Source organism: Syzygium oleosum, unplaced genomic scaffold (genome assembly GCF_021117445.2).
Source record: "Syzygium oleosum isolate NSW1041296 unplaced genomic scaffold, Sole_v2.1 Sole_v2.04, whole genome shotgun sequence".
In the NCBI taxonomy this organism is placed as follows: domain Eukaryota; kingdom Viridiplantae; phylum Streptophyta; class Magnoliopsida; order Myrtales; family Myrtaceae; genus Syzygium; species Syzygium oleosum.
In genome coordinates, this window is record NW_026607488.1 from 6,940,929 (window position 1) to 6,967,694 (window position 26,766).

Genomic DNA, 26,766 nt, shown 5'->3' on the forward strand with positions numbered 1-26,766 from the left:
TCTTCATGGAGTACTAGTGACGATCACTTCAGACCGTGATCCTAAGTTTACTGCCGCTTATTGGAAAAGTCTTCATACGGCATTAGGAACAAGGTTACGTTTAGCACGGCCTATTAGTCGCAGACGAATGGCTAGTCGAGAGGACGATCTCGGACTTTGGAAGATATCTTGCGACCATGCGCATTGGATTTTAGGGAAAAGCTGGAAAGAATAATTGCCCTTAGTTGAGTTTGCCTATAACAATAGCTATCAGCAGAGTTTCAGAATGGCACCGTTTGGGGCATGGCATGGCAGGGTTTGCAGAACACCGGTTTGTTGGGATGAGTGGGTGAGAGGAACATCACGGGTCCCAAGTTGGTTCAGCAGTCAATTAAAATAGTCAGAGTGATTTGGGAACACCATGGAATCGAAGGTGCGACGTGGGAAAGTGAAGAGTTGATGCGACACCAATACCCCCATTTGTTTGAATAGTTGGGTTGGATTGTAAATTTCGAGGACGAAATTTTTGTAAGGAGGGAAGAGTTGTGACATCCCGAATTTCAGCCCATTTTTGGGATTTATAAAACGGGTATTTCGTCAGTGCGCTTATAGTAAAAATCTCGCCCGGGAATTGATCACTCCCGGTTATTATTTTTAAATCTTGAGATTTCGCTAGAATCGCATTCGATCGAATTTGGCCGTTATTTAGACCTCGAACTTGGCAGTCGATTTTCGGGAGTTTCAGGACGAAATAAATTGGATGGTGTCAATATTATCGTAGCCAGCGTTGAGATTGTCAGGAATAATGGAAAAATGGGAGTTTTTGACCAGGTACAAATTTGGACTAGTAGACCTCCCTCGCTATAGTTTGATTTAATTGATTTGGCCTTTGTCCCTTATTATATTCGAGGTTTAATTTGGACCGATAAATCGTTGTCAGTTTTTATTATGGGCCGTTTAATCGCATTATTTATATGATTGAACATTTAAATTTTTTTCTCTCTCTCTTTCTCTCTCCTCTCTCTCCTCTGCCCGCGCACGCACTCCCCCCCATTATCACGTCTGTCCTGCTCTCTCTCTCTCTCTCTCTCTCTCTCCCTTTCTCTCTCTTTCCCTCTCTCTTCCCTCTCTGGTCGCCGGACGCGCACGTTTTCCCCCCTGCTTGCGTCCCATCTGCCCATACCCATGCAGACCAACCCCCTTGAAACCCCTCTCTCCTCCTTTTCTCTCTTCTTCTTCTTCTTCTTCTTCTTCTTCTTCTTCTTCGGGATGTCTGGTTCTGGTTCGTTTTCTGCTCGAGCCCGCCGGACGCCGCATGATCGCCGACCGAGCTCGCCGTCCGTTCCGCCGCCTCACCGTCCGCCGGCCACCGCCCCAACCGACTGCTCTCTCTTTCTCTCTGTCCTCCGCCCCAACTCGCGGCCCGAGCTTGCCGTTCGTCCCACCGCCGCGAGCTCGGCTCGCGGGCCGCCAAGAGCTCGCCCGCCCCTTTCTTGCCCGGCGGCACGCAGCGCAGCCTCCCCCGGCCGGCGAGCCCCACCACCCCCAGCCTTCTCTCTCTCTCTCTCTCTCTCACCGCCCCGGCCAGCCAGCCAGCCCCGGCCAGCCAGCCTAGGCCGTAGCCGGCTCGTCACCCACGCGACCAAGCCGCGCGCCCGTCGCCGTGCCTATGCCCGTTCCCGCGTCCGTGCCCGCGCTCGTGCCCATGCGTGTGCCCGTGGCCGAGGGCTGTGCCCATGGCCGAGCACCGTGGCCGAGCCCCGCGCCCGTCGCGCCCTTGCCGGCGCCTAGTTCGGCACTGTTCACCCGGGCCATTTTGGGCCCGAGCCGACTTTTCCCCGGCCAAACTTAAGTAAGTGACTTCCTAAACCCTACCTAGTACTTTGGGTATTTTTAGACTTGTTTAGGGTGAAATTTAGTACCGGCTTAGGAATTTAATTAGGCGTGGGCTAATTAGACTGATTGTGCTTAATTTGTGAATTATTGTGGCGGTAATCGTGTGGTTAATTTAGTGATTGACTGAGGTAAATAGCATGACTGAATTGTCGTGGCGCTTGTGGGTGAATTGGAATCAATTGAATGTGTTGACTTGAATGTCGGAATCGTGAGCTTGTGATTTGGAATTGAGATGATTGTAAGTGCATAATTGTGGCTATTGTTGGTGGGTCAATGATTGGCCTATCGTGGCGTTTGTGAGTGGAGTTGATAGCTGAATGTGACCGACTTGAAGGTCGGATTGATGGAATATTGTGGTGAGCATGCCTTGAGTTTGATTGGTACGATTTGTGAGAATTGCGAATTGTGTTGTGGTGCATGTGCATGAGAAAAGCCCGGATTGATCGGAGGGTCGCCAACCCGAGGCGTAGGTTACGCGGGTGTGGCGAGAAAGGCATGACCAGACCTGAGGCGTAGGTTACGCGGGTCAATGGAAGGGGAAAAATGTCCTGAGGCGTGGTTACGCGGGACCGAGCCCGGCTTGATCTGAGGGCTGAGCCTGAGGCGCAGTGGCGCGGGCTGTGAGATTGGGCCTGAGGCGCAGTGGCGCGGGCAGTGTGAAAGGACCTGGGAGGTCGTGGAAAGTTGTTCGACCACGCATGCGAGTTGTGTGTGATTGAATTGATTGAACTGATTGGACTGGCTAATTGAATGTGTGATTGAATTGGTGGGATTGATTGAGTGCCAGTGTGGTTGGCGTTTGATTGATCGTGATATGTTATTGAGTTAGTATTATTGTCTTGTCGCGATTTGACTAACGTGCAGAGTTTACATGGGTTCGATGGTGAGGTAAGTATAAGGATGTGATTTTATTTTTTATGTTATGGGGTAGATTGCATGTACGACTTGTCTGGGTACGCATTGGCCTACGTGGGGTATAGGGGGTTACTTATTGAGACTCGTTTTCACGGTTATTATATAACCATTTCAGATCCGCGACCGTAAGTGATGGGAGACGCTGCAAGGGTGTCTCGGAGATCAAGGACGGGTCAAGTTGCCCCATGTTTTTGTGTGCCCCTCTTTTGTATAGTGAAGTAGGATATCCAATCACTACTCCGTTTTGATGTTGTGTATTTGGAATTATTGTTTTGTGCTATCCCTTCGTCATATTTTATTGTTCGGGTTGTTTTATTTCGCTTCCGCTTGCGTAGTTCGTTTGGGTCGACGACGCGTCCTGGGACGTCGCGTTCAATACGACCGTCGAAGGGGTGTCGCGAGCCGTTGGGGTTCGGGGCGTGACAATCGTTGACTCTCTCCAACACCATAAATGGTCCATCCCCTCGCGGTAGCAATTTAGAGTGTCGCTGTTTGGGAAAACGCTCTGTGCGCATATGAACCCAAACCCAATCGTCGGGCTCAAACACTACTTTCTTGCGCCCTTTGATGGCAGTCGCGACCTAAAAAAAAATCATGTTTTCCGATCTTAGGCTAATGGATTACTAGATCAATTAAATTAACTAACCTAGCTCGAGTTCTCCCAAACTCTACCAATTCGCAACTTAGGTCCAATTATGAGCATGCAAATATTTTCAATGGGAGTCGCCACTAATCATTTAAGGTAGGTTGATTAGAAACCTAAGTAAAATAGCGGGAGTACTATTTTATTTCTGCGAACGAGAGATTATAAATCCGGGGACTTGGTTACGCTAGATTACCCTAACGCCCTTTCGGTACCAATCTCAAGAAAAATACTCAATTTGACAATTTTGATAAATCCTGACTTAGAGTTCAAAGGTGCAGAAATTTTTTTGATTTTCTTTTATGAATTTTTTTTTATTTTTTATTTATTTAAATGAAAGCTAACCTATATGTAATGACGTGCAAAAATTGACATGCGATTAATGCAACCTGACATGCGATTAATGCAACCTAACATGCAATTTTAAACAAAAGAAATTAACCTATTCTAGAGTAATCTTTTTGGCATTTTTTATCAAAATTAGAAATTAAAATCAAGTAAAAAAAATATAACCGCTAAATCTTTTGAATTAAGTTTCGATCTGAAGCCTGACAGATCGATCCTAAAATTCGAAATACCCGCTATGGAAATAACTCTATCTAAAGCCTGATAGATAGATTTATTTCCACGTGTGCGGCTGCGGATTAGGAAATTTTCCTAATCGATCACATCTTGAAAAAAATTAAATATTTTAAATATCTTGGATATATTCAAAAGATTTTGAAAATTCTAAATTCTATCCAAATTTGAAAAGTAATAGATATCCAAGATTTCAAAAAAGGAAATAAAATCCTAATTGAAATAATGCTTATTATCTAAATATGCAAAATTAGATATCAATAAGCACAAATTAGGCAACCAAATATTCGAATCAAATCGGGATATGATAATTACCTGATTTGCAGATTTCTTTTCTAATTTGAAAATGTAGTGGATCGGGATTGCGGATCGGCGGTGCGTCGGGAGCGGCGGTGTGACGTCGGGAACAGTGGCGGCTAGCGACGGTGACACGACGGGAATGGCGGCGCAACGGGCGTCTCCGGGCAGCGGCCAACAGGAGGGGACGGGCGACTCTCCGGCGGCTGTGCAGCGAACATCGGCAGCACAGGCGGTACAGGCGGCTCCGGCTGGCGAGCGGCGGTGCAGGGTAGCTCTGGCTGGCAAGCGGCGGTGCAGGGCAGCTCTTCGGCGGCTGTACAGCGAGCAGCGGCGACACAGGCGGGCGGAGCAGGGACGTCCAGGCGGCGGTGGCACCGGCGCGGCGGTGGTGTGCGACGAGGTAGCGGCAGGCAGGCGTATAGCGGCGGTGGCACACGGCGGGAGACGGCAGCGCGCAGCAGGAGGCAGCGGCGCGCGGCGGTGGCGCTGCAGGCGTGCAGTGGCTGAGGGGCGGAGCAGCTCCGGTGTAGTGCGGCGGGGGGTGGCGCGGCAGGCGTGCAGTGCGACGTGGCAGGCGGTCTCCTTCTCTCTCTCTCTCTCTCTCACTCTTCTCAAAATTCTCTCGTATGTCTCTCTAAAAATTCGATCTGAAAAATTATGAGAGCCCCCCTTGATTATGAGACATAAACATATATTTATACCTAGGTCAATTAGTCGGGCTTTCTAGTCCTAATGGGCTTAGATTTAGGCTTTAATTTAATTCTAAGTGGGCTGGATTAATTTGAGCTTTTCTTTAATCAAGCATAATGGGCTAATTTACGCTCAAATTAAGACAACCAAGCCCTTTTGCGTGTGATTTTCGGCCCATGCTTTCCGAGTGAGCCGAGTCTCGTTCGGTGCCCGAGCTCAATTTACGTGAAGAATTTTAAGCTCGCTTACCACCGCCGATCCGATGCGAAATGCAGTTAATCTATATGAACCTAAACTTTATGCTATGCGATTTGTAATATTTTTGTTCAGGGGTTAAATTTTAATCCCTAATTTTCTATGCAATTAACCACTAAATGATGCGCCGAAATTTAGGTGTCAACAATGGCTTGCTTTGCATACTGCTCTGTCTTAAGCTCAATATTCAGCCGCGTCTTCTCATGCAAAGTCTTCACAAATTCAGCTTTCTTAGCACCATCTAAATCCACACGCTCAGCAACAGGTAAAGTGGTTAAATCTAACGGAGTTAAGGGATTAAAACCATAGACAGCCTCAAACGGTGTGAATTTAGTAGCAGAATGCACGCTCCTATTATAAGCAAACTCAACATGCGGTAAACAATCTTCCAAAGACTTAATGTTCTTTTTAATGATAGCACGCAACAATGTCCCTAAAATCCTGTTAACTACTTCATTTTGACCATCAGTTTGTGGATGACAAGTAGTAGAGAATAAAAGTTGTGTACCTAACTTCTTCCACAATGTCTTCCAAAAGTAGCTAAGAAATTTAGTATCTTGATCAGAAACAATGGACCTAGGCATGCCATACAAACGCACAACCTCACGAAAGAACAATTTAGCAACATGCAATGCATCATCAGATTTATGACAAGGTATAAAATGAGCCATCTTTGAAAATCGATCAACAACCACAAAAATAGAATCCTTACCATGCTTAGACCTAGGCAATCTTAACACAAAATCCATAGAGATATCAACCCAAGGATGTGTCGGGATAGGCAAAGGTGTATACAAACCATGTGGTTTAATCGTAGACTTAGCCTGCTTACATGCGATACATCTATCGCAAACTCGTGTGACATCTCGTTTCATGTGTGGCCAAAAAAAATGTTCATGCAGCACTTCATAAGTCTTATTGATTCCAAAATGCCCTATTAAACCACCACTATGTGCCTCTCGCACTAACAACTCGCTCAAAGAGCATCTAAGCAAACACAACTTATTTTCACGAAAGAGATATCCATCATGCCTATGAAACTTTTCAAACGCCGCATGCTCACAAGCTTCAAATACTCTTTCAAAATCATCATCGTCAGCGTATAAACCTTTGATATGCTTGAAACCTAGACACTTTGCTCCTAGAGTAGTTAGAATTGCGTACCTTCGAGAAAGTGCATCGGCTACCACATTTTCCTTACCTTTTTTGTATTTGATTACATATGGAAAAGTCTCAATGAACTCCATCCATTTGGCATGTCTTTTGTTCAATTTTTGCTGCCCCCTCAAGTACTTTAAGGTCTCGTGGTCAGTGTAGATCACAAACTCCTTTGGCCACAAGTAATGTTGCCAAGTCTCCAAAGCTCGCACCAAAGTATACATCTCCTTATCGTAAGTCGGATAATTCAATGTCGCTCCGCTTAACTTCTCACTGAAATACACTATGGGACGTCCTCCTTGCATCAACACAGCTCCAATTCCTGTACCAGAAGCATCGCATTCTATCTCAAAAGTAGTACTGAAATTCGGTAAAGATAACAAAAGAGCATTAGTCAACTTATCCTTTAACATATTGAATGCTCTCTCTTGCTCTTCTCCTCATGTGAAACCCACGTGCTTCTTGATAATCTCGGTTAAAGGTGCGGCGATGGTGCTGAAATCTTTTACAAATCTACGATAGAAACTGGCTAAACCATGAAAGCTGCGCACCTCTCCTACTGTCTTAGGTGTCGGCCATTCACGGATTGCTTTCACCTTTTCTTCATCAACCTGTATTCCATCAGCACCAACAACAAAGCCTATAAATACTAACTTGTCAGTTACAAAACAGTACTTCTTTAGGTTAGTATATAATTGCTCAGCCCTTAAGACTTGCAAAATAGCTCGCACATGCTCAATATGGTCATCAAGGCTTCGACTATATATCATGATATTATCAAAATAGACAACTACAAATCGACTAATAAAAGCACGCAGAACATGATTCATAAGTCGCATGAAAGTACTAGATGCATTAGTTAAACCGAATGGCATGACTAACCACTCATATAACCCGTACTTTGGTCTTAAATGCAGTTTTCCATTCATCCCTCTTTTTCATCCTAATTTGATGATAACCACTTTTCAGATCAATTTTAGTAAATATGGAAGCTCAATGCAATTCATCCAACATGTCATCTAGTCTAGGAATAAGATGTCGATACTTTACCGTTATGTTATTAATTGCTCAGCAATCAACACACATTCGCCAAGACCTATCCTTCTTTGGCACCAACAAAACAGGAACAGCACACGGGCTAAGAGACTCTCTCATATATCCTTGCTTTAGTAATTCGCTAACTTGCTACTGAAGTTCCTTTGTCTCTTCAGGATTGCTTTGATATGCGGGTCGGTTAAGCAATGGTGCACCAGGAATCAAATCGATTTGATGCTCTATGCCTCGAATCGGTGGTCAACCTCTAGGAAGCTCATCAGGAAAGACATCTTCAAATTTCTGCAACAAAGACAAGACAGAACTTGGCAAATTCGGGTCAAGTTCGTTAGTAGTAAACAGTGCCTCCTTATACAAAAGTACAAGTATCGATCGGTCCAGAATCAAAGCTATCCTCACTTCGCTCAATTTTGCATAGAAATTCTTTTCTCTCTTTTCTTTTCTCTCTGCTTTTCTCTCGGTTTTTTTTCACTCTACTCTTATCTTCCTCTCCTTTTACTTGCGTCTTAGAGTTTCCACGCAGGTCCTCAGTTTTATCACTTTTTTTTTTTCTCTCTCTCTCTCTCTCTCAGCCTTACGTTGTAGTTTCAATTGATCTTCATACACCTCAGTAGGTGTCATTGGCACCAATGTGTATGTCTTCTGATTCATCACCAATGAATATCGGTTAGTGTACCCGTCATGATATACCTTTCGATCATACTGCCATGACCTACCAAGTAAAAGATGCCCTGCTTGCATAGGTATAACATCACACATCACCTCATCCTTATATCACCCTATCTCAAATGGAACTCAGACTTGCTTCGATACTTTTACTTCACCACTATCATTCAACCACTGCAATCTATATGATCTTGGATGCTTTGCAGTCTTCAATCCCAACTTCCCCACCATGGTACAACTTGCTACATTTGTACAACTACCTCCATCAACAATCAAGCTACAAATCTTACCATCCACCAAGCATCTTGTATGGAATAAGTTATCGCGTTGCTGGTGATGCTTCTCCTCTTTGACTTGAACACTAAGAGAACGCCTAACCACCATCAATTCACCCTTTGCTGGCATCTCAACATCATTACAATCCTCCAATGGTGGCATGTCATCATCCTCTTCCTCCCTCTCACTTTCTGATTCAACATCATTATGTCTAGTTATGATCATCACCCTCCTATTATGGCACCGATTTGCCATATGACCCCTGCCCAAACACTTGAAACATTTAATATCATGAGTCTTAGTGTTAGGGTTTTCAGTTTTACCTGAAGCCGGATTCGAACAAACTTTACCATCCTTCTCCTTCTCCTTCAAAGTTTCAGTCTTGATATTGTTTCCCTTCCAATTCGGCTTCTCGTCTCTTTTCCAATTAGACTTCCAATTTGAGCTTGAACCTCCACCACTCTTGTAATTTCGATCCAACTTCAATTGCCGCTCAACTTTGATGGCTTTGTCCACTAATTCCTCCAATTCAACGTAGTGTTGCAGCTCTACCACCCTTGCTATATCTCGGCTGAAACCACACAAAAATCGTGACATTATGGCCTCACGGTCTTCCACCACATTAGCACGGATCATAGCAATCTCCATCTCTTTATGGTATTCTTCCACACTTCTATTACCTTGTGTGAGATTTTGCAGCTTATGGAACAAGTCTCTGTGGTAATGACTAGGTATAAAGCGCCTCCTCATCACTGCTTTCATCTCATCCCACATTTCTATTGGTTTTTCACCATTGCGTCTCCTGCTAGTCACAAGTTGATCTCACCAAATTATAGCATAATCAGTGAATTCAACAGCTGCAATTTTTACCTTTTTGAGTTTCGAATATCGCTGGCAATCAAATACCATCTCCATCCGTTTCTCCCATTCTAGATACGCATCAGGATCATTTTTTCCTTGAAGAGATGGAATCTTCATCTTGATGTTGCCAAGCTCATCATCTTCTCGACGTCTAAATCCTCGACGACCGTTTCTCCTCTCATACCTGCCATCTCGATCATCTTCTGTATCGGACACATATGCATCATCAAATTGCCGCTGCCATCTAGGTTGTGCCCTAGGCTCTCGCTGATTTTGTGGCCTCCCTTGTGGTGGCTCTCGGTCATCTTCAAGTCTCGTCTCACATCTTACAACTCGGTTGCTAAGTGCTTCAATTTGTAAACTCAATTGCTGGATGCCTGCTAGAATCGCATCATCCCTTGGATGAGCGCGATCCTCCCTTTGATTTACACTTCCCTAGCCTGAGCTTGACATTTTTTTTTAAACCTGCAAGAAAATGTTAGAGATAAAAGAAATCTCACTAGTCACTCCCTCACGTTTTCCGCTCAAAGTGTTTGTCACTCCTCTTGTGTTTAACTCAATTTTGGCTTTTTCTTCCCTCAATTAAACTCACACACTCTTGCCTTTTACCTCTCATTTCCTTCTAGCAAGCTCATTTTTTCAGACTTGAATCTAGTCTCACAAGCTCCTCACAACAATCGATAAACCACCAAGCAAGATCAAATTCAGCAATATACCGCTCAACTCAGCAATTCAGCAAATTTTCGCTAGATTCGGATTCAGATTCAATTTCTGCTACTGAAATTTTTTTTTCTATTCGGTCCAACTATCAATGGAAAAAAAAAAAGAGTCGTCCTCTTGAATTTTTTTTTTCTTTGCTTTTTTTTTTGGTTTTTTTTTCTTTTTTCTTTTGATGAACTCAAGTACAATATAAAAAAAAACAACTAGGACCGAAAACCCTAAATCAAAATTGAAATCATAGCAAGAACAAATTCAGAACCCTAATTCGATTAATAACGAAACCCTAATTCTATAAACCCTAGTTTCTATGAACCCTAGATTGATGAATGAAAAGCAGTAAAAGTAGGATAACTAGATCTTGTAGAACCAGCTTTGGTACTAGATGATATGAATCTGTGCGGAAGATGATCGTTTTACGAAGATTTGTGAGTTACGAATTGCTGACCTCGACCCCCAATCAAACCTGTGATTGGTAATCTCGGTATGAACGCGACCTGTTGACGAACCTGTGTCAACCAATCCACATTATAATGCCACGAACAAGAGAATTCGCGATCTTGCTCGATAAGTTGAATTCGATCGCCACAAAGGAGTCTTGATAAGATCTAGTCCTCAAGAGAACTCAAGAAGAAAACTTCTCTATATAAATTCTGCCTCCTCCCTTAGAAAAATATAAGCAACCTTATATAGGGTGCTAACCCTAATCCTAACCCTACTAGGATTTAAAATTACAAAAATAATCTTAATTACTAAAAAATTTGTCCAAAAAAAGAAAAAGACCTAAAAGTTCATCTAAACGACTCCAAATCGCTAAAAGAAGTCATCAATCACTACTAAAGTAGGAGTATTGATCAGCGGCCTGTTTCCAAGCGTCCATCCAAATTTGAGCTAATTCGGAGTTCGTCAATTCTAAGCTCCTTCGGAATTCGCTGGACCAAGAGTAATCATGTTGCGCCAAGGAGCTTTAGAATCTTCAAGTTGCGAATCCAGATTGTCTCCATTCCAAATATCTTGAACCATGATGCCGACAGCTTGTTTGAATTTCTTCGCTCTCGCTCGAGTGATCGGGCCTAGCGGATAGAATAACGGGTCCCTAGCACCTCCTCCTCGATAGGGTTCGATGTCCACATCAAATAGGCACTAATCAGTTTCACGTGAAACATGGTGACTGGGTCTCTAGTCTAATTCATAAATATGACTGTCATTGTTTATTTATGTAAGGGTTTTCCACAAGTTCCCGAGACATTGATTAGAAGACACTAAATACCATATAAGATATATCAATATGAATGGTTTGTGCCTTTGTTCATGTGCGGTTCAATCTAAGCATCTTCATTACATCATCAAAGGCTTCCTCTTGGACGAACATGGCCAGAGATTAGAGTTTATTCTGCTATGTGCTTGTAATATGATTGTGCTTCTTGTCTATATTAGATTCAGTGTAGTATACTTATTACACTTAAATAATGATTAAGTGACAATCTTATAGTGATGTTTACAGATAGGGAATCCTCTAATTGTATTCCGTGAGCATTTTAACTATCTCAATTGTCAATATATCCGGTCGTAAACATACATACGCTCGGATCATCCGTTACAATGATCAAAACACTATATTATGATGCAAAGAAAGATTAATCGGGATACCCATCTTACAGTCGCCCCATGTACATGTGATTAACCAAAGTGCGCATTCATTATGTTCAATTCACAAACAGATTTAACGATTACTTAGCAATGTAACCAATTTAACAAAATGATTGGACGGTTACACTAAAATGAAATTGTGTGCATGCCTAAAATACTTGAGGTAAAATACCAAAGACATTAATGAGCTTTCATCCTGATACCAAAAACATGCCTCTACCTTTCAAACTACAAGTTTCATACCCCGCTCAGTAGAATTGTACATTTATTTGCAGTTTTACTATTTCTCTTTCCCAAGATACCCCACCCTTCTCTCCCACACGCCAAACACACAAACCCTAACCACAAAAATCAAACATTAGTCACCTAGAATCAGTCACCGCGGACAGTCGTGCACCACCTCACCACCCGAACGCTCAGCCCCACAGCGACAGACGCCCCACTGTTGACATCCGAACTTTGCTCTTAAGCCCGTCTCTAGAGGCATGATAGCCCATGAATGTCCATGTTTCAATTTACATAGCTCGTCCGTACGTTCCACAACGATTGGGATTGAATCTGCCGATAACTGCGCAATTCAACCCCTAATAAAAAATTCTGTCATTTCGTTATTCTGCGTTTATTTTTTCTGCTGGTACTCTTCCGCAATTTTGAACTAGAGACATCATAGCAAGTACACCCTGAATTATCAATGGCTGATTTAGTCGTACCAATTCCTATCAATGCAAAATATCTATGCCCAACCCCGAATTCGTGTCCACATAATTTGAATAGGAAATTTTATCAAATATATCGTGCTTGATTGCTTCTCGAAGGGAAGGATGGAGCGCACATTAGAAAAGAATAGTATCATTTGCTTGGTGGTGATGTCTAGGATGCCAAGACAACAAAAGTAACGAAAAATGAAATAAATACCAGGATTGTATCGCCTGTGCATTAGTAAGCCACCATCTCCCTTCCACAAGACTTGACCTAGAAAATGAAGCCAAGTATCAGTCAATCTCTTTTGGCTCTCTTTACATACACTTTTGAGAACTTTGACCTGAAGGTTTGACAGAGAGATCTCACGTACGCACAATTATTGGTGAAAGATGGCTAATCTCATCCACTCCACACGATCCTTTTCCTTCCTTTTCTTTTCCCTCCATTTTTGTTGTTTTTCCTAGAACTCCACGCGATTCTTTCCATTTTCCAAGATTTGACCCCAATCCCAAAATTTTTCCGAATTCTCTTGAGAAAGTCTTTTTTTTTTAAATTTACACCCCAATCCTCATCCAGTCCATTCTTATGATGATCATGTTTTTAGTTCCGCTTTACACAAGTGATAAGTCGGGTCGCTGCCATTTGGACTCTCTTGAACATTCACTTGGACCCAATTTTCTCTTTTACCTTAATATTTTTCACAACTAATCTTTTGACTAAGCTTTGGAATTTGGATACAACTTCAATTTGGGCTGTATCGAACACTCACTTGTACGAACAATTTCTCTTAAAAAAAGCATCATATTCTTCCACAGTATAGTCACTTCTAACTTCATGCTTACCACTTATACGAATAATTTCTCTTGATAGATCAGCACATGAATATTTAATTTGCTCAGTAGCTGAATTTTTATCCACACGATGCCCTAATATTCTTTTGAGAATTGTAGACTTTCTGAGATTTCTTATAGGACAGTAGATGCTTGAATTTTCCGTGTTAATGATGCTAAAAAGGTTTTCTAGTGGTACTTGCACTTTTTTTGTGCTGGTTCAAATTGAATGGATTGATTTTGTTTTGATTGACATGTTTTCTAGTGAGAGACAAAAAACTACCCTTCGAAGCTTGATTGAAGTTTGGATTAAATCATGTTGACTGGGAAATTTATGTAATTTCATGGTGGACACCCATCCCATAAGTTCTCCCTTTGAGGGTTTTGTGACATCTCTAAATTAACTTACTGAGTTATTGTCCACTTTGGCCCGTTCCATATCGAGTCTCACGCTTTTTTCCTTTGGCATATTTGAAATGGTGGCAGGAGATAGGAATAGGAGGTTGAAACAGGACTCGGCTCCTACTTCATTGTCTCATCTCTCTAACGAGTGCCCACGGCTCGGAGATAGGAATAGGTGGTTGAAACAGGCCCTCGGCTCCTACGTCTCATCTCTCTAACTAGTGCCCACGGCTCCAACGAGTATATTGTTGATCTTTGAGAAGTCAACGGTCTTGTAGCATCTCACGCCATTCTTCTTGAAGCTGCTGTGCGCTTCTCAAGTTTGAGAAGTCAAGGGACCTCAAATGTCTTATTTCTCCAGAATTTTCAGTGGGATCTTTAAACTCCAAAACCAGGAATTCCCCGACTTCTCATGCTACACAAATTGGTAATCTCAAAGAGGAGTACCAGTGATTCGCCTGGCAGACAATTTCAGCTTCAGCTGAGACATCATTCTCTTGCACAAGCAGCTTTGCTAACACTTACTGCCGTCTGTACCAAATTTGAATGATGGTAATGTGGTTGGATGCAAACAAGCTAAAAGCATGATCAAAGAAAACCGCATCTGTACTATTACCTCAGATTATGACGACACCTGGGTATCATTAAAGTTCCAAACTCGTATTCTCACTTATTCATTCCAAATATGTTGCCAAAGAAATCCAGTAGAAAGGCATATATGAAATTGTACTAGAAAAAAGGAAAATATTTATGGTAAAACTGGTCCACAAAAGTCTTCTACCCAGACTTTTAGTTGAACATTTCGTCTTTGTTAATTTGCATATCCTGGGCAAGTTCATTTCTCTTGTAATATTAACATGAAAATTAATAGGATCTTGCAATTAAATCCGAGAGAATCAGAGACATAAATGAGAAACAATAAAGGACACCGAATATATATGTAGTCCGATCCGAATGTTGGTTCCTACATCCACGAGGAGAACCAGCAGCAAATAATCCACTATAATCGGAGAATTAGAGTTACAATCGCTCACACACTTGAATATTTTCCACACCTAGGTTAAGTCCAAACCCGCATTATTTACAAATAAACAACTCAATTCAGATGTAAGACTCATAGCATGAATCGTTGGATGTTCAAGCCGAAGCACAAGCTATACGTCCGCTGAAACAAGAACTCCTCTGCACGTTCTTTCTTTTTCTCATACGAATTTCGCTTGATAAAAGATCAAGATGAGGTCACGGTAACATTTATGTAAAGTGACTGATATGAATTGACCACGATCCATATGGCTAGCCTGTGAGATGACGGATGTGAGTTTTATGAGAGACTATGATATAACATGTATGGAGCCACAGTCCCAAAAATTCAAGGTAGGCGCCTGACAGCGACTAGACTAAGATCTGCATGGTAATGGAATAATTTTGACACACTTTTTAAAAAGGAAGTTTCACCGTTACTCGTATTCATACTACATGTGCGTAAATTGACATTCAAAGAGAAGTGAGCGATTAACTATCTTTCAGTATCTTTTTAGATTTACGACTAAATTAGGTAGATCAACTATCTTTAACAGTTGCCAATCCAATTCCACCGGCAATTCAAATTTTCCCAACTTTGTATGAAAGCTCCTTTTCTTTTATTGCATAGCACCCTTGTAAACACTGACATTTGAGCCTAACCAACCCTCTAAAAAAGCATGGAAGTTCACCGATATACTCATTCATACAAATATGCTAACCATGTCAATAATGCACCTAAGCATTAGCATCGTAAACCATTTTCATCAATGAAATATCTAGATCCTCCAAACAATTGAAATAGAATGCAATTGGGGAAAATTTCAGTACATTGATAGCAAATCCATTCACCTTTTCTTTGATGACCGAACCAAACGAAGGCTTCAGGAGTCAACGTCTAACAATTTACTTGCTCTAAAAACCTTTGCAATAATTAATTGAAGTACTTCTTCGTAGCTGCAGCAATGTATAATTGAAGGACAATTCATTTTAGTTGGAAAGACAAAATTTAATGGATATCAAAATGATGATCAAATTGTTGATTTGATTTCTCAAACCACTGTAACCTGAAGATCTTTGTCAACTGACCAAAAGAAGGCTTCAGGAGTCAACGTCTAACAATTTCCTTGCTCTAAAAACCTCTGAAATGATTATTTGAAGTACTTCTTCGTAGCTGCAGCAATGCACAAGTGAAAGACAGTTCATTTTAGTTGGATAGACAAAATTTAAAGCATATCAAAATGGCAATCTAATTGTTGATTTGATTTCTCAAACCACTGTAACCTGAAGATCTTTAACTTAGAAAACAAAACAAAAGAAATAAAATATGTGTGCCGGTACTAATATGCAATTATGTTCTGTTCGACCCCAGAGTTCCTCTTGATATTAGGAACTAGAAGGATCTACTTCTTATTCTACATGATTGAATTTGCTTGGGTGGACAACTATTTGTATGGAAAAGGGTCGCACTGCAGTAACTTTGAAACTCAGTATGTTGGGAAAGTTTTGAATGACTTCACTTAGTTGTGGTCGAAGTTCAATTGACCTTCCAGCTCATGATTTAGTGGCAAAATAGCATAATTACCTGTTATTTTTCCACACGAAACCCCTCATTGCTGCGACCTCAATGAGGGCCTCTTTCCATGACTTCACTTCGTTGTGGTCGAAGTTCGTCTGATGCTTGTCTAGGTCACTTTTGTATATATCAGTTTCAAGCTTAACATCATCAATCTCCACGTCGTAGAAAATGGGGAGGATTCTTCTTTTCCCCTTTGATTCGGACGCGCATTTTACCATGTAGGCAAGTTCGCGGAGACACCAATGACTGGAAGCGTAGTTTCTAGAGAAGACAGGTATATAGATATTGGAATTAGTGAGTGCTTGTAGAATCTCTTCCCCAATCCCTTCATTGGACCTCAAGTCATCGTCATCACTATAAACAGAAACTCGATCACGTAACATATAATAGTGAAGATAATTGACAATGCTATAATGAGTGTCTGGTCCTTTAAAACTCAAGAACACATCATACATAGGTAATCTGTGGGAAAGCCAAGTCGATCTTGAAATATTCAACATTCTTTCAAGGATTGTGCGGCCACGACTATCCAACACCCAGCTTTCTAAGCCCTCCATACCCTCAATGGCTCTTAAATTTGGACAAGCTTCTAGCTCTAGATGTTGTAGCTTACCTAACTTATCCAAGTTGGGTAACTTTCCTAGTAAATCACAACTGGAAAGGAGGAGGTATTGCAGAGATTGCAGTTCTGCCAAACCTTGAATCTCAACTAGCATATTCAAGCCTTTCAGTTCCAAGCGCTCCAGACTCTTCAAGAGTGATAGACCGGGTATTTCTTTAAGGGATTCACATCTACTTATGTGCAGTTCCCTCAAATGTGTTAGCCCTGGAGTGATAGGTAGGTGCAATATTGGACATTCAATTACATGCAGAACCTTCAAATTTAGTAAGTTGGAAAAATGTGGCAGTGGACTAATATTCCTGAGTTTCAAGGTCAACAAATGAGATGGAAGCTGATAGGATGGTTGCTCCCTCATCAAAGCTGCTTTAAGTTTTGAGTCATAGTCCAACCTAGTAAAGTGATTTCTAATTCTCAAATTGCTAAATCTATATAATTCTAGATGTTCTAAATCGGTGATGCTTGAGGGGTGAGGGACAAGAGAGAAGTCCATAGCTTGAACCGCAAGGAATTTCAAACTTGATGGAAGAGCCGGCACATGTTGAAGCTCAATTGAACCCACTTGAAGTTTTTGGAGATGGAGACGACTTATCTCTAGAGGCAATCTAGAAACACTAGTAAATGCTAAGTCCAATGTCTTCAAATGGAATAGCTTCCCAATTTCCTCCAAGTTTTTATCTATCAAATCATAGGATTTGTGGGCATATAAGCCTTCAAGCATCTCCAGTCCTCCAATAGTATGAGGAAACTCCTTTATCTTCGATCTACATAACCTCAACACCCTTAGTTTCTTTAAGTTTCCGATAGAATCGGGTAGTTCAATTACACCTGAAGTTGATACATCCAACTCTGCCAACATTTTTAACTCCCCAATTGAGCTTGGAAGTTCCTTTATCCCGACGCACCCGCGCAAAGTTATGCTAGTAAGATTTGCTGCCCCTCCAATTGAGTCCGGAAGTTGGGGGATTTTAGGGTGCTCGTTTAATCTAAAACTCGACAGAGATTTCAAATTGCCAAATATCTCCGGAAGCTTGAAGGGTTGAAAATTTTGTGGCATGACGATATGCTTCAAAGATTGTAGAGAACCGACTTCTTCAGGCAACTCCCCAAGAGAACTACACCCTTTGATATTCAAAATCTCTAGAAGTTGAAGCTTAGAAATCGAGGGGTGAATGGTGATTATGTTGGTACACCGAGCAAGTATTAATGTCTCCAAAGATGTGAAATTAGAGAAGTCGGGTGTACTCCTCAATTTTGTGCAATCCGTTAAATCCAAAACTTTTAATTTTTCTGTCATCTGCAGGAAAAAATGTGATATTAAAAAGAATGAAACATATCAATCATCCTAGCTAGAATTTTTATGTAAGTAATTATTCTCATTTTTATAATTCAATATACTCCCTCGTCTACTTGCAAATAGTGCCATTAGGTCGCTTCTAACACTTCCTTCGGGGAAAACGGAATAATCTTCCATTGATTGAAAACATGTACCTCAATGTAATTGAAGATTACCAAGTCCTTTCTTTATAAATTTACTGCTCATAACTACATCTTTGTGTTAGTAGTGAAAATTATTAGCTACTAGAGATTTATAGTGATAAAACAGTTTGTTTGTTTGTAAAATCAAATAAATCTAATTATCTATGTCGCGACCAACCCTTAAATTAAAAAATTAAAAAATTAAAATAGGTGTCAACAAACTACTACGATATTTTAGTAAAAGACTAATTTTTTGGTTCATAAGTTAAAGGGTTAGTACCACGAAAAATCCAAAACTGGTACATTTGTGACAAATTTATCTAAAACTAATTTTTTGACCACGAAAACCCTAAACTGGTACACTCGTAACAAATTTACTCCAAACTAATTTTTTAAGCACAAAAAACCCAAAACTAGTACACATGTGACAAATTTACTCCAAACTAATTTTTTGAACACCAAAAACCCCAAACTGATACGCTAGTGAGAAATTTTCCCTCCGTTAGATTTCATCAAATTTTACCTTTAAATTTGCTGACGTAGATGACACATGGTGACGTGGTATGGTGACGTGGTAAGTCCACGTGGATATCCATAGGGAAAATGCCACGAAAACCCCAAACCGATTTGCTAACAAGGATAAATTTGTCACGGGATAACAAGTTTAGGGTTTTTGGTGGTCACAAAATTAGTTTAGGGTAAATTTGTGACAAGTGTATCAATTTGAGGTTTTTTGTGATCAAAAAATTAGTTAAGGGTAAATTTGTCACGGGTATAACAGTTTGGGGTTTTGTGGTCAAAATATTAGTTTGGGATAAATTTTTCTCAACTGTACCAGCTTGGGGTTTTCCGTGGCATTAACCCTAAGTTAAAATCGTTAACTAGTACTATTAGTAAAGTATGTAAGCAATTCCATAGTCTACCAGCTGAAAAATGACGACAATTCGTAGTCTACAAAGGTATTTTAACCTGATATATTAATTATTATATTTGTATGTTACTGAAAAATAAAACTTGGTTCTTGGTAAAATTGAAGCGATGGCCATAATCTATTATCCCTTTACCATGGTAAATAGTATTTTGTTTATATGTTACAACAATTAAACAAAACTATTAGTAAAGTATCTACGCAAATCGTAATCTACTAACTAATGAAAGGGATCACTTGCAATATTAAAAAACAATTGGCAATCTGGCTGAGGTTTAATGATGGTAACATTGTTAGTTTGTGGATAATTTATCGAACTAAAAAGTTGCCAATCAGTTTTTTCTTATCAACGACAATTCAAATTTACCATCTATTATTCAAATTTACAATGCATAAACAAGTTTCCTCTTGGCAATAAATTTATAGAAATCTGCTTGCAAGTTGCAGTTGAAGTTTAAATCTTCCCAAGATTTAAAAACGTTACACATGGAACTTTATTTCGGGTCTTATCAACAATACGAGAATGGGGCACTTCCATGTATCCCTAAATCATGCATATTCATGATGTGGAGTCGTAATTAAGTTACCAAAAAGAAAATTGTAAAGTGTCATTACAAAGATTTACGATGTCACAATATTTCTTCGTGATCAAGTCTTAAAAATGTCATAGTAAAAGAGATGTACATCCTGTTAGTAATATAGATAAAATACTATAGGTTGTTGTAAAATTTCTAAGAATGGAAGAGCGGAAATATATACATCCTGTTAGAATGGAAGAGATGTTACTTGGTGTACTTGGACTTGTGAGCACAGCCAATGATTCTTGCTAGTACGATTTTTAAGCATATCATATTTATCTATGGCTCGATTACTAAAGCAGTCGGCAATGAATGGATGAAATATAGAACAACAATGATATTCCGCTCGTAATATCATTTGCTGGGATGATATGCTGATTCCATGTGATTCTATAGTTTAGTTGGTTGTAGTCCATTCTAGATGTTAGACTAGCACAAAAAATTTTAGATCAGGGAAGCATGCTACCTATGTGTACTGTGCATTGAATGATCGGTAAGAATGGAAAGAAGGCAAATAGAGAAAGGCATATCGTACCTGGATTTGGCTCCACCCACCCCAGTCATCTTCGATATCACTTCTTGAAAGGTCTAGCACGACCAAACTAGTAAAATGAAAACTCTCCGCATAAAATTCCTTATTCGTAATTTCCCAAGAAAACCATCTTAGCTCCGAAAGAAGATTCTTGAAGTTGCCGAAAAAATCAATGCCTTTCACTCTAAGGAACCTTAGATTTGGTAGAGTAGCTAATTCTTCAGATGCAATGTTGCGGCTGTAGCCATTGGAAGTCAGGCTTAATGCTTCAACGTCTTCATTTCTCTGCATATCAAAGACTCAATTGAACATGCAACATAAGGTTTACAGAACTACAACCGAGAGGACTCAAAAGCATTGTCAAACAATTTCTCCGGTGATTGAGCTCGCCACATACGCTTCCCAAAACTATGGCACACTTTTTTCCCTAACAAGTAGTTGTTTCCTTTTCTCTCTACGTAAACTAATTTTCAAGTCTGGAGGTATCGAATTTTCGGTTTCTACTGTTCGGGAAATATAATTTGCATATTAATTCAAAAGCTTCTTAGTTTATTCTAAAATTCGGGATTGAAAATAATCTGGATCACACATAAACTGCTCTTTAGTTATTCAAAATTTCAAAAGAGCTACTTTATATAGACTAGAACCAAGAAAATAAAGCCAACTGTCAGGCAATCTCTTTTTCTCTCTTCAAACTTTGAAACCTTTGACCGGAGGTTTTGACAGACAGATGTAACCCCCGCAAGACAAAAGCGACGTTAAACAAAGCCATCTATTGGGTGCAGATTTCAACCAAATTGCTGTACTTTAAATAATAGATGCAGTTCCCGTTTACCTTTTTTCTCCCCAGTAGGTTTAGGGCTTTCTCACAAATCCACACCCTACAAAACTTGCGAGGATACTCTTCGAGAACAATGTATCTTCCAAAGTCTCGAACTTGGTCATGCATCCAAAACCTATTATCATATCTAATTTTGATCAAGGATCTCTGAGAGAGAACCCTCATAGCAATGCTAGGAAAGTATCCCCAATCCTTCCACATGATAACCGGATATGATCTGTCAGCATTGATAAAAAAGCAGGCTATATCGAGAAATACTTCTTGATGCTTATTCTCTAATCGTTCATAACTTATCATTAATGTATCTCGAACATCCTCAAAAGGACCTTCCTTTAACTTCTTCAACGTCTCATCCCATACTTCTATTTTATCCGAATGCCCCAAATCTTTGCCCCAGTCAAAAAGATTGGATCCTATAACTGCAACAGCCAAAGGAAGCATGCCCACTGTACAAACAATTTCTCTTGAAAGAGCATCATATTCTTCTATACCAGAGTCACTTCTAAATGCATGCTTATAAAATAGATGAAGCGCTAAATCAAATCTCATTCCTTGAATTTCATAACGCAAAACTCCTTGGGGTTGGTTGAGGACCTTTTTACTAGATGAGCTAACTTGAGTCATCAGGATGCTTTCGTCCCTGGTTGTGACAATGATTCTGCTACCAGAACAAAACCAATCAGATTTTCCAGCTAGTTTTTGGAGTTGCTCTTTCTTGTCTAGATCATCAAGAACAATGAGTACTTTTTTAGTACTCAATGATTTTTTGATCATTGTGATCCCGCCATCAACATCTTTAATTTGGTTAGCAATCCCATGACCGGCCAAATCTAATAAGAGCTTTTTCTGTAATTCTATAAGGCCACCATGAGGCTGCGATGATGCTCGAACGTCTTCAAGGAAACTACAACATTCAAAGTGAGAAGATAATTTGTTGAAAATGACTTTGGCAAGAGTTGTTTTTCCAACACCACCCATGCCATGGATACCGACAAAACGTACACCACCAGAGCCAACATCCAACAATTTCATTATGGCTTCCATTTGAGCAGTATCTTCAACCAAATGTTCGGTCACAATCATGTGTCTTGTATTAAGTTTGCGGGAAACCTCTTCAACAATCAATTCAATTTGTTCTCCTTGGCTGCAGTAAAGCATGAAAATTTCTTTTCAATCAAAGACATGATAGACTAGTGGACTCTAGGGAACAAATGGATACATAACTCAGCTATTTCAACTACTTAAAAAAATGGAATTCAACCATTATAATCAATGAACTGGAAATTTTTTGGTACAGGTTGGGTTTTACGTAGTTTTTTGTGGGTTTGAAAAAAGTTCACCTTCACCCACGCCTCATTTCCTTTTGTAGGGTTTCTGAGCACAATTTCAGTCTAGATTCAATTAGTTTCTAATGTAATGCGACATTGCTATAAGTTTGAATATTTGCTTAATCGGCCGGCGAACTCGCCAACCCATAGTTGGGAAAAAATAAAGAAAAGAAAGAAAAGGAAAAAGATAACAAGAAAAGAAAAGATAAAAAAAATATTATAAAAATTTAAAAATATATATTAAAAAATTGTACAATTTGTCCACGTCAGTGCCGGTCGTGTCCTGTAGGATCGGAGTCCATATCAGCGATTTTCGGTCAAAATTGGCTAGATGGATTATATTAGCAAATTGTCATAAGGTTTTAGGATTCAATTGTTACGATTGAATGGTTTATGATTAAATTTGCATAAGTACGATAAGTTCATGACTTTTTTGGTATTTTTTTCATTTTTCGGGTGTAGGTTAGGTTTGACATAGTTTTTTGCGGATTTGAGAAAAAGATTTTCACCCCCACCTCATTGACATTACCTTTTGTAGGTTCTCGAGCAGAATCCTAGTCAGCATTCCATTAACTTCTAATGTAATGACACAGTGATATAGGTTTGAAAATTTGGCCACACAAAGTTTCTTCCAAAGAAAAAGTGCAGAAAATTCCCCTCTGCAAGAGCCTTCTTCCACCGCTTCAATTTCTTCATAATATGTCAATAATTTATTTTCATTAAATTATTTATTCTAATATTTCATAATAGGGAATTTTTAAAAATCTTTTAAACTTCTCTTTTTTGCATAGATGCATGGCATGTGCACTTTTGTAATGTTAATTATGCACTCTTTTTAGAAAAAAAATCTAATCATGTCTTAGTATAATTTTAAAATTGCAATACTCCTATTAAATCAACAATCACACGAGTTTATTACTGTACAATATTTGTGATTACCACGGGAGATAAAAATACAGAAAAGCGCATGATTACCACTATACTTATTGTGGTTATACGGTTAAGTAAAATAGTTGATTAAGTGAGGAATATCATTAAGTAAAAAGCTGGTTATGCCTGTCGGATCATATTGGCTTAACCCGACATGAATTGGAAAAATGCCTTATCTGCGTTGGGTTTGACCCGATTTGTTGTGCTTTAAAAAAATTAGCAATTTTCTATTTTCTATTGTGGGCTTTCGGTTGTTTTGGTCTTGCTTTCATTAACTCCTAATGCAAATCCTAAATAAAATGTCCAAATGCTTTATGTTTGAGAATTTCGAGGGACAAACTTTCATCCAATGAAATGTAAGTACTATGCGTATTAATCATAAAAGTTGGGGATATTTACCCTTTGCCTTTAAGATCCCATCCCTTCACACGTGCAACCTCAACAAGGGCATTTTCCCACCGCTTCAATTCATCAGAGCCAAACTTCTTCTTGTGCTTGGACATGGCTTTTCTGTACAATTTAGTTTTGAGCTTAACATCGTCAGGGTCCACATCGTAAAAGATGGGAAGTATCTCTTTCTTCCCATATGATGTTGAGGTGCATTCCACCATGTGTGCAACCTCACGGAGACACCACGAACTATTAGCGTAACCCTTAGAGAAGATAGGTACGTATATTCGAGACTTTTCATGTACTTTCAAAAGCTCTCCACCAATTACTTTACCAACTCGGAGTTCTTCATTGTCCAAGAAAACGCGGATTCCAGCGTCTCTCAAGCGATGATAGAGGCAATTGGCAAATCCATCGCGAGTATCTGGTCCCCGGAAACTCAGCAACACATCGTACTCTTCGCGAGACGCGTTGTTGGTTCTCGAGGTTGACTCTGAGTCCCTCCTTAACACCTCCTCCTTTTCTCCAGACCTATCGTCTGTTCTTGAGCTTGACTCCGTGTCCCTATTTCTCCTTGAGTTCGTGAAACAAAAATTACAGACTTGTAACCTGATTTAGACGTAAAATAAGGAATGTGAATTGAACAAGCAGGCTGAATTATATCGAACATGTACAGGAGCAAAGTTTTATTTTATTTTTCATTATATGTCAAGAGGAGATCGAAAAGAAGTGGGATTAGAGCGCTTACACTCTTGCTACAGCCAAAGCGAGGATGGTGATTAGAGCCGGACCTTCATTGGATCCCATCTGTGGGCTGGTCCTCTCACCTGTATTCACCCACAGAGGAGCAGCGTTCTGTAAAAAGAGCTGATTGGGAGGGTTCAGTGAAGGAAGATCGACTGTATCTTCTCAAGGTGAAGAGAAGAAGGGCAAAGCCAGTGCAGGAAGGTTGAAGGCGACATTCTGGGAAACGATGGAAGTCGCCAAAAATCAGACCTTAGTGGTGCACAGAGACTGAGAGGAGTAAACAATACGGGACAAAGAGGAACATTGTCCAAAAAGTCCTAAACTTATTGCACTTTTGCTAATTTAGTCCTAAACCTTTCAACTTTGTCAATTGAGTCCTAAATCTTTTCATTTTTTGCCAATTGAGTCAATCCGATCAATTTTTGGTGGAAATCGCTGACGTGGACACCGGCCGGCCACATGGACATTTTTAAATAATATTTTAATAATTTTAAATAAAATTAAAAAATAGGTCTCTAGAGATTCTTGCTGCGGTGTACTTTTAATAATTTTAGGTTTTGGAGTTAGGGCCTGCGAGGGTATAAAAACCATAAAAATTTCAGAAAATTATTAAAATATTATTTTAAAATATCCACGTCAACACCATGTGGCTTGCCAGTGTCCACATTAGCGATTTCTAGTCAAAATTGACCGGTTGGACTCAATTGGTAAGAAGTAAAAAGATTTAGGACTCAATTGGCAAAGTTAAAAGGTTTAGGACTGAATTGGCAAAAGTGCAATAAGTTTAGGACTTTTTGGACAATTTACCCCGGGGCAAAGCCATATTATTATATGAAATTGTAGACTTCGACCTAATGAAACTTGGAAATAGGAATAACCGTCAAACAAGCACAACTCGCTGCATCAAACATTTATAAGTGCAAGTTTCTTTCTCCTGCTTCAGCGTCTGTCAACATATGCACATATACTCGGCAGTTATTTAAATTTTCGAGTAAAGTGGATTATGTACTTACAGTAGGCGTAGCGCGAGGAAGTTCAGAGTGTGATTAAAGCGACGCCTCGATGGAGTCCAATTTGCGGCCGTTCCTCTATGCTGAATTCACTAACAAATCCCCAAACAACCGGCACTTGGACCACGGCATGTAGAAAGAGCTAATTGCAACCATATATAGTGAAAGATCGGCTTACACTTCTCAAGCATTGGTAATTTTTGGCTCTGCGATGTCTTTCGATATGGTCTTCGTGTACGTCAAATGGCTCCACTAAAATATGCAAAACCCCTGAAGTCAAAAAGCTCCGGTCGGAGTGTGGTCGGAGCATTGGGGTTGGAAAGGACTAACAATGATTAGTGTCAACAAGATATTGCCAGGAAACATCTCGGGTTAGACAAGTTGTCTTGCACTAACTTTTTCTCTTTTGATGAACGTGTGAAGCAATCTTAGAACCTACGAAGCAAAGGGATTCGTTATCGCATCGCAATTAGTTGAATGGACGATAGCATCAAGAACGTGACTCCTATGATGCCAAGTTTGTTCTCCAATTTCGTGGATATGGGCCTATGCGATCCAACTGGGGCAAATCTCGAATGGTGCAAGCACCTAGCTTATGATGCTCTGGTGGTATATAAGCTTTTGGGAACGAATTTCGGCCTACCGAGTTGTGCCCGGGAATGTTTAACCTCTTCTGCAGCATGTTGTTACCAAAGCAAATTCTTTACCGAAGACGCCGTTAAGCAGAAAGGGAGGTGATTGTTGCAGATTCTTTTTTAGGGGAAAATTTTTAAAAAAAGTCTTAAACATATTTCAATTGTGCCAATTCAGTCCTAAACCTTTTGCAATTTTGTCAATTCTGTCTATCCGGCCACTTTTGGCAAGCCGGCACTGACGTGGACACTGGCCGGTTGGTGAACGCTGACGTGGCAAATTTTAAAATATTTTTTTATTTGTTTTGAATTTTTGTTTTGAAATTTTTTTTTTATAGTCATATTCTTCAACCTCTAGCTGGTGGGGTCGGCCCTGCTGGCCGCTGGCGAGGTCTCGTCCTTGCCAGCTACTTCGAGCGAGGCCGACCTCGCCAGTTGCTGACGAGATCAAACCCTTGCCAGCGACGGCGAGGTCGAGCGGCCGTCCTCGCTCGCAACTGGCGAGGTCGGGTGAGGCCGTCCTCGCTGTCGCTGGCGAGGGCTTGACCTCACTGGCAACTATCAAGGTTGGCCTCGCTTGA

General features: G+C 40.3%; 1 protein-coding gene across 3 annotated transcripts; it reads right to left on the reverse strand.

Annotated features, from left to right (window-relative positions):
• Positions 1–14,461: 14,461 nt before the first annotated feature.
• On the reverse strand, positions 14,462–24,804 carry LOC115674311 (disease resistance protein L6-like). Of its 3 annotated transcripts, none has more exons than XM_056311099.1 (6): positions 24,545–24,804; positions 23,806–24,405; positions 21,143–22,292; positions 20,311–20,592; positions 16,178–18,087; positions 14,462–14,976 (listed from the first exon to the last, which is right to left on the reverse strand). In XM_056311099.1, the coding sequence occupies exons 1-6, from the start codon at positions 24,601–24,603 to the stop codon at positions 14,970–14,972; spliced, it is 4,008 nt and encodes a 1,335-aa protein (XP_056167074.1). In that variant the 5' UTR covers positions 24,604–24,804; the 3' UTR covers positions 14,462–14,969. The 3 variants fall into 3 exon arrangements, with proteins under 3 accessions (XP_056167074.1, XP_056167073.1, XP_030452530.1); XM_056311098.1 differs by lacking the exon at positions 14,462–14,976 and adding an exon at positions 15,410–15,766 and having other exon boundaries at positions 23,806–24,369; XM_030596670.2 differs by lacking the exon at positions 14,462–14,976 and adding an exon at positions 15,410–15,766.
• Positions 24,805–26,766: the final 1,962 nt, after the last annotated feature.

What these genes read in the sequence shown, in the direction of transcription:
- LOC115674311 (XM_030596670.2), bottom strand. Translation starts at nt 24,603, where the DNA reads ATGGGATCCAATGAAGGTCCGGCTCTAATCACCATCCTCGCTTTGGCT. An exon ending in ACCTACTGGGGAGAAAAAAG is followed by an intron (nt 20,593 to 21,142) that starts GTAAACGGGAAC and finishes TTTGATATGCAG; the next exon opens with AGAAATGAAGACGTTGAAGC. An exon ending in TTCGTGTGGAAAAATAACAG is followed by an intron (nt 15,767 to 16,177) that starts GTAATTATGCTA and finishes GCATTGCTGCAG; the next exon opens with CTACGAAGAAGTACTTCAAA.